General features: G+C 29.8%; 1 protein-coding gene across 1 annotated transcript; it reads right to left on the bottom strand.

Annotated features, from left to right (window-relative positions):
- Positions 1-2,762: 2,762 nt before the first annotated feature.
- LOC114184666 (sodium/calcium exchanger NCL-like) lies at positions 2,763-9,828 on the bottom strand. Its single transcript, XM_028071981.1, has 10 exons — positions 9,258-9,828; positions 8,950-9,078; positions 8,882-8,917; positions 5,859-6,043; positions 5,511-5,656; positions 5,147-5,408; positions 4,841-4,989; positions 4,340-4,592; positions 3,947-4,228; positions 2,763-3,115 (listed from the first exon to the last, which is right to left on the bottom strand). The coding sequence occupies exons 1-10, from the start codon at positions 9,634-9,636 to the stop codon at positions 2,867-2,869; spliced, it is 2,070 nt and encodes a 689-aa protein (XP_027927782.1). The 5' UTR covers positions 9,637-9,828; the 3' UTR covers positions 2,763-2,866.
- Positions 9,829-12,011: the final 2,183 nt, after the last annotated feature.

Here is a 12,011-nt window from a genome sequence, read left to right as displayed (position 1 = left end):
AAAAAAAAATTATTAATTGACAAAATCTAACGATAATAAAAAAATTTCTTGGTAAAATAAAGTTCAAACAGAAAAACGATGGTAAAAGATTTACCAGTAAAATGTTTGTTGGTAGATTTTACTAACAACCGAAAGAAACTCGTTAGAAATTACTATTGATCATCTTTCAATTGGTAATTATTCGTTAGTAATAATCGACAACCATATATTCCCAATAATAATTGTGATCCTCTTCTTTTTCTTTCCCTCATATTCCTCTTCTTCTTCTTACTTTGACTCCTCTTCCTCTTGCTCATTTTCCTTATCTTTAAGGAGTTTAATAGGACATATTTCATTAGATTTGACAAGAAATTTAACATCCATTTTACTAATAGGTTTATTAATGGAATTTTAAGAAAATCAATTAATGATGAATTTAATGATGGATCTTATAGGCACAATTTCAACGAATTTTACCATGAAATAGTCCTAAAACAAAGGGAAGGAACTTTGACACCTATTTTAATAATAAAAGTTAGGTTAAAATACTTTTTTGGTCCATGTTTTTGTTGAAAAATCTCAAATAGGTTCTAAGATATTTTTTTAATCTCAATTAGGTTCATATTTTTGAAAATGTGTAGCAATTAGGTCCATTCGGTTAGTATGGCATTAACGGTATTAAGGATGTGCCACGTGTCAGCTCCACATTTTTTGAATTTTTTTTTTGATTTTTTTTTTTTGAATTTTTTGAATTTTTTTTTGAAAATTATTCATGTCACGTGTCACGTCAATATTGTGCCATGTGTCAAGTTAATAAGGCGACACATGTCAAATTATTGTTTGAATCTCAATTTGGTCCATATATTTGTTATTTTTATTACATTTCAGTCCATTTTTTAAAATTTTTTAAATATATTTATTTTAACTTTTTACAAAATTGTTTTAAAATTTTATATTTAAATTTATAAAAATTTTATTTTTAAACCAACTATAACATTTGTATATAAATTATTTAAAATAATTTTGAAACAAGTTAAAATAAATATTTTAAAATTTTAAAACAAAATATAAAATAAACTTAATATTATTAAAATGTTTAATAAAAATATCATTATAAAATTTATATAAAAGTTAAATTTGATCTTAATTTGGAAAGGATGAAATTGAAAATTAAAAAAAAAAAATGGACTGAAATATAATTAAAATAACAAATATATGAACCAAATTGAGATTCAAACAATGACTTGACACGTGTCACCTTACTGACTTGACATGTGGCACAATATTGATGTGACACGTGGCATGAATAATTTTAAAGATTAAAAAAAATTAAAAATTAAAAAAATGAGAAGTTGACATGTGGCATGTCCTTAACACCATTAACACCATACTAACAGAATGGACCTAATTGTTACACATCTTCAAAAATATGGACCTAATTGAGACCAACATTAATCTTAAGACCTATTTAAGATTTTTCAACAAAAACATGAACCAATGGAGTATTTTAACCTAAAAGTTACCATGAAAGTTGTCAACAAATTACTAAAACATTCAATTATTGATAGATTTTAGTGACGAATCCGTACTAATGAAAATATTTATTCCTAATAAAAATTATAAAAAATGTTGACAATGTTCATCAATAAAATTCGTTTTATCGATAAATTAATAAATTTTCATTAGCAAATATGAATTTTTTATAGTTTTACCACCAAATACAAAAAATTATTTAAATATCTAATAACTTTTAAAAATTCAAAAATATTAAAATTGATTATCTTTTACGGTCGATATTAGCTAAGGTTATTTTTGAGTTAAAGTTGGTCAAGATTTTTGAACGTAAAACTTTTTCTCGACTAATATTAATAGATTATTTTGAATTGATCTTGATAATCGATATTATGTTGATGATGGGTGTTTGCTAACTTTTTTTATTAATATTGGCTAAAAAGTTTTTCCATTGACATAAGTAGAAAAAAAAACAATTTTAATTACTGTTGAACTCAAATATTTCACTTAACGTTAAAGAAAAATCTAAAAACTAATTGAAAAAAAATTAATATTATCATTTTTTTATGATAAAATAATCACTACAAATATCGACAAGAGAATAATCACGAACAAAAATAATTCTCACCCAAAAAAAAATGTCTCCATAACATTGAGATTGACAGAGAAAACTCTAACTAATATCAAACGTTTAAAAAAAATATTTTAACAATTTAGATCATAAAATAATTTCTATTAAGTAACATCAATAAAAGAACTTTAGTTGCCATTGATAAATAAAAAGTCATCCAATTTGTTTATAGTCAAGCCGACATGTTTACAATCAAAATCAAATTTAAAAAAATATACAAAAAAAAAATATGAATGTGACAATATGAAGAATTCAAATCCTTATATTTTAAGTAGATTTTGCAATTGTCTAATTTTAAACAATCCAAATACTTAAAATCATATAATTTCAATTTCTTTTTAAATTTCTTAACCAGGCAACGTAACTTATTATCAGACATTTCAAATTCTCTAAAATTATCATCTTAAAATTCTTTACCCAAAACACAGTACTAATATAATTACCATAGCTAAATGATTGATTAATGAGTATGTTAAAAGCTCCTATAATATTTTAATAAATATTAAAATTTGAAATGCACTCCTTAATATATGTCGAAATCTTAAACGGTACAAAAGGAACTACCAAACTTCTCAATAATTTAAATTATTATTAAGTGTGATTAAGTTTAATTCATTCTCCTAATACTAATAAGAGACAATTAAGATAAAGATTGATCCTATTTATATATTCTAAATTAACATTATCTCGACACAACGTTCAACATTGTCCATTTGCATCCACATGTTTTCTCGGAAAGAATGACTAAACATAATTGAGAACATCTTTGAGAAGAAAGACCAAAAGCAATGCTATTAGGTACATGAAGTATGCAGCAAAGGATGTCCAAAGAGGAAAAGTGGGGCGAAAAGTAGCAGCGAGGCCCATTACTGCACAAACTATTGCCACAACAAGAACATCAGCTGAGAATTGCCAAGTGATCTCACGAATGTATATGAGAACAGAGATCACCACAAAGCCAAGAATGTTGTTCATGAACACTGCTCCATAAATCTGCATGCATTCACCCAAAATCTTCATATCACTTATATATCATGTACAACATCCTATATATATTTTGAGAATAAATGTCGCAAACTCTTGTACTTATCCAATTGATGAAATTAATACATCTTTGAAAAATTTCACATTATCACCTAGGATTAGTGGCGAAGCTTTGAAGGATTTTAGGAGGGTTTGACAACTTTTTTCAATACATGTAAATTAATATATAAATAAAAATATTTCTTTTAAATTTTAGTATATTTTATGTATTTGGTACCTCCAAAACTTTTGTACATTTATCTTAGACACCTTAAAAATATTTTTTGAAAATTCGTAACTGCTTAGGATAAGTAACAGAGTGGGTGATAATAGTTATAAAATGAACTTATATGGTCTATCGTGTTTAAACATCCTAGTCAAAAAAATTTAAACTTGTATTTGACTTTTCTTATACAATTGTAGTAGAGTAAGTATAGTGTTGTGAAGTTTGGGTTAAATTCTTAGTTTAGACAACATGGATAAACTAGGGATCAAAGGACATGGTAGAGTTTTCTATGTGTTACTACAAATTTTACATAATATTATTTTTTAGTTGTCGCTAGACATCATCGGTTGTAGTTTTTTCTTGGCTTTGAAGTTTTCATATATTCTTGTGTTGATTGTTTTTATCCTATTGATCAATGAGCCGGACTATTGATCAATGAGCCGGGTGTTTCTCCTTAGTAAAGACGGTGATTTTTTTCATGACGTTTTTTCCATCACTATCTAATAGTATTGTATTTGTGCACCATAGTAGCATGGTGAAGAAGTTTAAACCAGCACAAGAAGATGAAAACTAACCTCGTATATTGTCTGAGAAGTATTGCTGCTCTTCTTATGGCTAGCTTCTTTGATTGCTGAGGTTGCTTCTCTAAAATTTGTGGCCAGGGGGACTAAAATGAATGAGATGAAAAATGATGAAATTCCTGCTTCTTCAGAGAAACTTTGAACACTTGCAATTAAGGGTTCTGCAAGAAGAGCCAGCATAGTAACTCCCAACACCACATATCCTATAGCTGTCAACCATGCAGAAGCCCCATGGGTTTGATTCTCTTCCATTACCTTTTCAACATCTTCCCAAGTCTAGTACAAAGAGAGATCATGTGTAAATATATGTTCTTGATCAAGTGTTTGGCCTAAAAGAAAGAACAAAAATTGAAAGTGGTAAATTTTTAGCAACATAATATGGAATACTTGATGATTTCCCTGAGATGAAGATTTTGAATTAGCAGCTTGGCTTGAATTTGAGATCATCCATTTTGCAAAACCTTCTACAAACTCAGTCTCACTAATTTCATCATCTTGGTTAACATCAAGATCTTGAGCAAGTTTTGTAACTGCCTCCTCAGCATCTACAAACTTGTTAAAGTGGATGTCCTTCACTACTCTTTCCAGTTCAGATCTTGAAACGTGGTTATCCCTGTTTACATCAATTTCCTCAAACAGCCTGTTTCCACAGAACAACCAAAATCAGTCAAAACAACATATACCATTTTGTTGTGTCATTTAGTACACAACCAAATCTCATTAGCTTTCGATTTGAACATCTAATATCTATGATTATGATATTTGATTCTTGTCGCATTGCTCAAGTCTCTGAACATCTAATCAAACAATTTCTTCGTAAATGATTGGTGTAATTCTAATTAAAGATGATTAGTACAATTTTCTTAAGAAAGATCAATATGTGTGGACCTTCTGATTGCAGTTTTGTCAGGTGTACCATCATCATTTTGGAGCCTGCCAACCATATCATTCTGAGCATGCTTTAAGACTTCAGATATAAGATGTCCCTTCAATTCACGTTCCTTTCTCACATGTTCAATCCATGGCTTGATAAAACTCTGTTCAGAAAACAACAGAAAGAATAATAAAGTTCTCAGCTAAGAGAGAAAGAAAAGTATAGTTTCTCAACTAAGATAAAATAAGAGAGATAAAAGCAGAAAATGCTGTTGTATGAATAACACTTGTTTATTAAATATCTTGCATTAGACTCTATACCTGATACATTTTGTTCATAGATTCTTTTGGAAGGTATTGTCTATCCAAGGCATGCTTTGTTTGGTTAATGTATTCTGTTAAACCAGTGACAAACTCTTCCTTGGTTATAATTTGGTCACCGTTTCTGTCAAAAACTTTTAACAAGTCTGCTATCTGTTCTTCTTTGATGTTTGTGTCAGTCAATTTGTTCCCAAAGAACAGTTCTTTAACTTCAGAAGCTAACAAGTCCTTGCCCCCATGCTGGCTAATTTCATGGTACAACCTGCTTGGCAAGTACCATTTGTAATGTACACAGTGACTGTTCAGAAAACTAAGCAAGTAACTGTTTAATCTGTTGAGAAATGTTTCATGAAGTCTCACTCACCCACTTATTGCAGCCACATTCGGAGTTCCATCCTCAGCCAGAATCTTCTGCAGAGTTTGTTTCTCAACATGATGAAAAATTCTTAATATTAAGTCATCATGCTTAATATACTCCAGTCTAGTTTTCTCAATCTGAGGTTTAAAGACCTGAAGATTTGGCATTGGAAAAAAAAAAAAAATCAAACCAGAGAAACCTTAATGTCTACAAATTACTGTGTAATTGATGGTGGTTTGCTCACCCTTTCTTCCACTTCCAAATTGTGTGTAAATTGTTAACACAGTACAATGTTATTTTAAGGATCAACTTGGTTACTAAAAACAAATAGGAATTGTTGGATGAATGAAAAACCTGGTAAATGAAGTATGAGATAAGAAAAGTGACAGCTACTATAAGAGCAATCATCAAGGTCACATTGGTTGCTGCGGAAGAGAAGTGGAACAGATGGGGAATCTGCATTATGACAAGTGGTGTAACTGAGAAAACCATGATTATTGCCATCTGTCTAGTATCTACATCCATAGTGATACCATAACCTATGTATTCATCAAAAGGAGACAATAAACGAAGGGAATGAGCTTCAAATTACACATCAAATCAATCAAATATAAGAGTTACTTATGAAAAGCATGAAACTTAAAGCGTATTTTTACATGGGTAAATTTGCCTATATATTACTAAAATAGGTAATTAAAAAAATATTATTGGTCATGAGGTTGTCATGTGGACTCATAGACTACTTTAAAAGCAAACTTCTGAGGATTCCACACATCTGAAAAAGTAAGTCGGAAATCCTAAGAACTTTTGTATAAATCGAAGTTGTCATGAAAACGACTTATGTTATGGAGTCCACATGACTTAGCCTATGACTTGCAATTTTTTTTAAAATGGGGCCTTCTCCCTGCACCTCCAACAATTCTTATGTACCTCCAAAATTGACCGTTATATCCTTTTTTAACATACGAGTGAGAGTGGGTGAAAGTGGGTATACTGCATCGCCAACGTCCCTGCACCCCAAAACGTTACTATTACTATTTCTTCTTCTCCCGTTTCTTCTCCATCCTATTCTGCTTTCATTTAAAATTTTGCTCAGTTTCATTTTCTGTGGTCCGTGGTCCCTGAGAACTTTAATATTTTTTTTTTCTGTTTGTGATTTGAAACAGAATTTGTTTTCCGTTTCATAAACTATATCACGAAATCTTTTATGAAACGGATTGTGGCATGCGTTTCAAACTTTTACCAAACGGATTACAAAAGTTGTGCCGCGAAAAAAGTCAAAATGTATGGGAAACGGAATACAGATTCCGTTTCATAACATTGTGAAACGGATTCTGTAATCCGTTTCACAAAAAAAATTGCAATTTTTTTTAAACGGAATACAAATTCCGTTTCATAACATTGTGAAACGGATTCTGTAATCCGTTTCATAAAAAAAATTGCAATTTTTTTTGAAACGGAATCTGTATTCCGTTTCCCATAAACTTTGCTTTTCCCCATTCATAACAAAATTACACCCCACCCCATTACTTTTAAAACTTACTCTGTGGTAAATATATATATATGACTCATGTTCGTAGCTGGTTGTGGGGATGCTGTAAGTCACCTTTCTTAATTTAATAATATAGTTTCTTACAATGACATTTGTTTTTGGTGTTTTAATTCAATGAAGGCATAAGCCTAATGCTGGTTTCTAAATTTGCCATGCTAGACTCAGACTCGGAAGAAATGTTTGTTGGATTTACTCCTTAAAATTAGTGACGGACCACTTTAAAGTTAATCATATATAGACACACATGCAACAAAAAGATTTCAGATAAATGGGACTAAAATGGATTTCACGAAAACCGATTTCACGAAAAACCAACAAAAAATAGCCAAAACGGATTCTAAAATCCGTTTCAGCATCCTCCCACACGGATTCCATAATCCGTTTCTGAAAAAATCAAAAAAAAAAAAACGAAACGGAATGTACATTCCGTTTCATGCACCCTCCACGGATTCCATAATCCGTTTCTGTTAAACAAAGAAGTTGATTATATTCGTAGCATGTTTCACAAAATAAAAAATATATTTTTCACAGATAATTTACCTGTTATTGTAATTTCTGAGATATTGCTCATCCCAAAAGAATTTTTATTATATTTAAAAAATGTTTTTATAAAGTGTGAGTGCAGAAGAAAGGAGTGATCAGAACTGAGGGAGAAGTAATATAATATATAAAAAAAAACAAAAAAAAAAACTTTAGTGTGATCACGTGGAACAAAGAGTTTCTGTTTCTATCACTAGTAGTTTGAAATAACATAAAAAGAAACATCACCTTTTGAAATTTGATTTATACATTCAGTAATGACAGATTGATATTTAAAGTGAATCATTACTATGAAAAAACAATTAAGTGAAACATTGAGAGAATGAAAATGAATTAAAGGTTATCAGTATTTTATAAATGTCAACAAATTTAATTAAAATTTTGAAACAAAAATAATATAAATAAGGTTAATTTAAGAAATTATAATTGAAGTTATGGATAACAAATCTAGACCTGTCCTCAAGCCACGGATTCCATAGTCCGTTTCTGTAAAAATCAAAAAAAATAAAAAGAAACGGAATGTGTATTCCGTTTTATCCTCCACCGGATTTCACAATCCGTTTCAACAAAAAAGAAACGGAATGTGTATTCCGTTTTATTGGAGTTTGTTTTGGGGGTGCAGAGCGTCAAGATAGTTTTGATTGGGGTGCAGGAGATTTTACTGTGTTTTCTCTTTCTTCGTTACCTTTTTACTATGGGCAAAACTGGAAATATATAAAGTTTTGGGAGTACAGGAGAAAGGGTTGGGGGTGCAGGGAGAAGCCTCCTTTTAAAATTTATCTATTTTTATAATTTGCGAGCAAATTTGGCCCACTTATATAAAAAATCCCAAAAAGCAAGAATCAACCGCAAAAAGTTTGTTTAAAAGGAAGGGAGGTTCTTTATTATGTACACATACTTATGCACAAAAATTAAAAAAATAATACTTTTACGATTAAATTTTGACAATTTTTTCATTTTTTAAGTTATTATGAAATATAAAAAAAATAAAAATATGAAAATATGAAAAATTATAAAGAAATCGCAAATAAAATTATCAAAATTTAATTGTTAAAAAATTATTTTTCTTAAAAATAATACTATTTTTCGTTTCACACACTAATACACTATCCTCTTTTCTCGTGTAATTTTTCTCTGCCAAACATAAACATATTTTTTAATAATGATTCGAATCTTATGGAGATGAGTTTCTTTCCACCTCCATCGGTAAACAAAATGATTTGCAACTTGACGAACTTGAAAACAGTGCAAGGGCTCAAATAGAGAGAATGAATAAAAAACAGACCAGTTAGTGATTTTGTTATTCCTCTCCTTGATGAATGTGAGCCATCAAAGCTAGAATCATTTATCAACTTTTTTTGCCAATGATAACACATGTTCCCCACACTACTGTTAGAAGTAAGATGGATGATCCAGCCAGCAAACCAACACCAGTAGAAGCAGACTCTTGTGCAATCTCCTTGTCGCTGGAAAGTCCAGTAACTGAAAAAAACAAGCGACAACCACAGAAGTAATCAACTTTCTACTGCTATCTACGAAGATACTAATGGAACACAAATATCTCATTATTACAGGTGAAGTGTTCTTATGGGTTTAAAAGGCTTCAGAAGAAGAACAAAAGAACTAAAATTGTGAGAATAAAAATCAGAGTAGAAGCATACCAACAAGAATTAAGGACTCGGGAAGTGCCCCAAGAATATCAAAGGCACTAGCACCAAAAACACCAGGGCCAAGAATCTTAAAGATTTGTTCACCTCCAGCAGCCAAATACGACTCTCCATGGAACAACAAGTACTCATAAACTAAAATGAGGAAAAGATGGCCGAGAATGTTACTGGAACAAGGCAAGAACCCGTACATTTGCTTACAGTAATGCCCTTCAGAAGAAGATTGAACCTTTTGGTCAATGAGTTGCAGATAAGACTCATGGGGTTGAACAGCAGCATCAACCCCATCAGAAAAACTAGCGCGAAGAGAACGGCACTCGACATGAAAAGCCACTAGAAATGCAAACAAAGTGAAGCATCCAACTTTTGACATGCTGAACTGAACTAGAGAACTTGTAGTTGTGGAAATGCCTCAGGAGAGGTTTGTGTCCTTTTGTGTCTGCATCGAGGCCAGTTTCTCTGCAAGATCGTTCAAGCATCACGTGGTTTATTTTTAATTCCGAAAACGATGACCATTGAAATTACTAATGAAGAAAATGTTTGTTTTTGCATGGTGCTTCATTGTTTAATAATCGATATCAGACTTGACTTTATTCCAAGATGCTACAATATATATACAAAAACAGATTCTTGTCTGGTGTGTTAATTACAATTTCTATTATCTTTTAGCAGACATTATCTCCATCGCAGGATGAGGATAACTATACCTGGGACATTTCTGTGGATGCTCTATACTAATTTGATTAATATTATTTTGAATAGTAATATTTTTCGATAATATAGGAAGAGAAAAATTTAGAACAGTGTAAGGTAAGCCAAGCCAACGAAATAATGGAGAAAGACAGTGAAAAAGAGAATTCATCATTGTGAATCTATTTATACATCGATCTGTATAATAAGTTGTTGTTTGTGTATAAAATTATTTCTAATTGATTTAAATTGTATCATTGTTATTATTAAAAACGTTCATTGTCTTTTATAATATTTTTTTTAAGTAAAAAAAATATAATTAAGATAATGATATTTTAACACCCGAATTATTTTTTACTTTCTTTTTATTACAAATACAAATATTTATTTTGTTATGAAAACTTTATCTTTAAACGAGTTATCAAATGATATTAAACAATTTTATTATTATTATAATAACAATGTATTTTATATATATATATATATATATATATATATATATATAAACATACAATTATAGAAAAATTTCGGATTACCTACGATCTGAATTCGTAGAAAATGCTTAAAACCAATAGGTAAAATTTAGTTATCTACAAATTAACTAACAAAAATATGTAGGTAAAAGTTTCATAGACATATGTATGTCATTACCCATCAATTTTATACATACATAACTACCTAGGGAAGTCATCCATACGTAACTACATGCACACAAAATCCTTGGGAAATTAAGTAGGGATGAGATTTTAAGGTAATTAGGTATAGACTATATTTGTAGGTAATTCTTGACGATGTCATCTACAGGTTGGACCATCTTTGGTGCAATCTCTAATGTATCCGATGCAAGTCCTTAAATATAGAATAAGTACAATGACAATTTTTGAATATGTCATGTCTATCATTTAACTTAAAATTCAAATTTAAATGTTGGCATGCCAATAATTAAGAAAGTAAAAAAAATATTTATGAGAAAATTATACATTGTACTTCATAAATAAATTAAGAAAAATTGAAGTCATTTTAAAATTGAAATATTCAACCATAATAAAAATCTAAACAAATTATATGTTTTAAGTAATTCATAATTAAAAACGTCCAAGAGTAATAATATTCATTATGTTCACCAAATGAGTTATGATCTTGTTTCATGTCTTGTACTTGTTAATTGACTTATTCTTGAAGTTGTTGGGAGAGTATTTTGTAGTTGTTGTTGAAGAACATTTTGTGTTGTAGATGTTGTTGGAGTTGGAAACTAAGAACTCATTTGGCAAATCTACTCCAAACTAGTTGATAATCGCTCCTCACAAATTGTTAGTCCATTGTCTCAATTGGTTAAACTCTTGTTAATTAAATTGTTGAACATTTATCCTGTTGATAAACATGTAACACCTCATACACTCATCTCTTATACCTTTCACATGTAGCTTTTAACCAATATTAGTTCCTAAGTCTCTCGTATTCAACAATGTCTAAGGAAGTGCATCATGAGGCATTGGTAGTAGAAGATATACACTTAGACCAACTTGTTTTTATCTTCTATCTTTAGTCTATCTTGGTTAATAAGATCACATGTATTTCTTGTAACATTTATAACTATTTTGGTGGATATTATTTAGGTATAGTAAATGTTTGGTTTGTTGTTTTTGTTTTTGTTATATTACATTTCTAAATTTCAAGTAAATGTGTAAGTGGGAGATTTTTGTCCTTACAGAACTAACTAAGCAAAAACAACAACTGACGTTATTTATGTTAGTTTATTTGTATATGTTCCTATGCATAATGGTGTCTTTCTAGACTATAAGAAAGTTCCTTGGAGAAACATGTAAATGTCATATCATTCAAGAACACTTAATCCATCGTGGAATTAGTTTCAATAATTTCATACTAAAAAAGATACATGGCATTCTAGTACTGAACCTTGATTTCTTTTCTTTCTTTTTAACAAAAGATGGGTTGTTAAGTTGAGTCTTATTTGAACATTAAGATTTTTCATATTTATTATTTTGTATATTGAACAAATTGATATTATCATATAAATATAACATTCAATGTATGTGG

The sequence above is a fragment of the Vigna unguiculata genome, chromosome 5 (genome assembly GCF_004118075.2).
Source record: "Vigna unguiculata cultivar IT97K-499-35 chromosome 5, ASM411807v1, whole genome shotgun sequence".
Lineage (NCBI taxonomy): Eukaryota > Viridiplantae > Streptophyta > Magnoliopsida > Fabales > Fabaceae > Vigna > Vigna unguiculata.
This window is presented reverse-complemented; position numbering and strand designations above follow the sequence as displayed.

Excerpts from the sequence above, each read along its gene's own strand:
- LOC114184666 (XM_028071981.1), bottom strand. The coding sequence starts at position 9,636 with ATGTCAAAAGTTGGATGCTTCACTTTGTTTGCATTTCTAGTGGCTTTT. Across the intron at positions 5,657-5,858 it reads TCTCATACTTCATTTACCAG|GTCTTTAAACCTCAGATTGA; the intron begins GTTTTTCATTCA and ends CCAAATCTTCAG. Across the intron at positions 4,593-4,840 it reads GACAAAACTGCAATCAGAAG|GCTGTTTGAGGAAATTGATG; the intron begins GTCCACACATAT and ends CTGTGGAAACAG.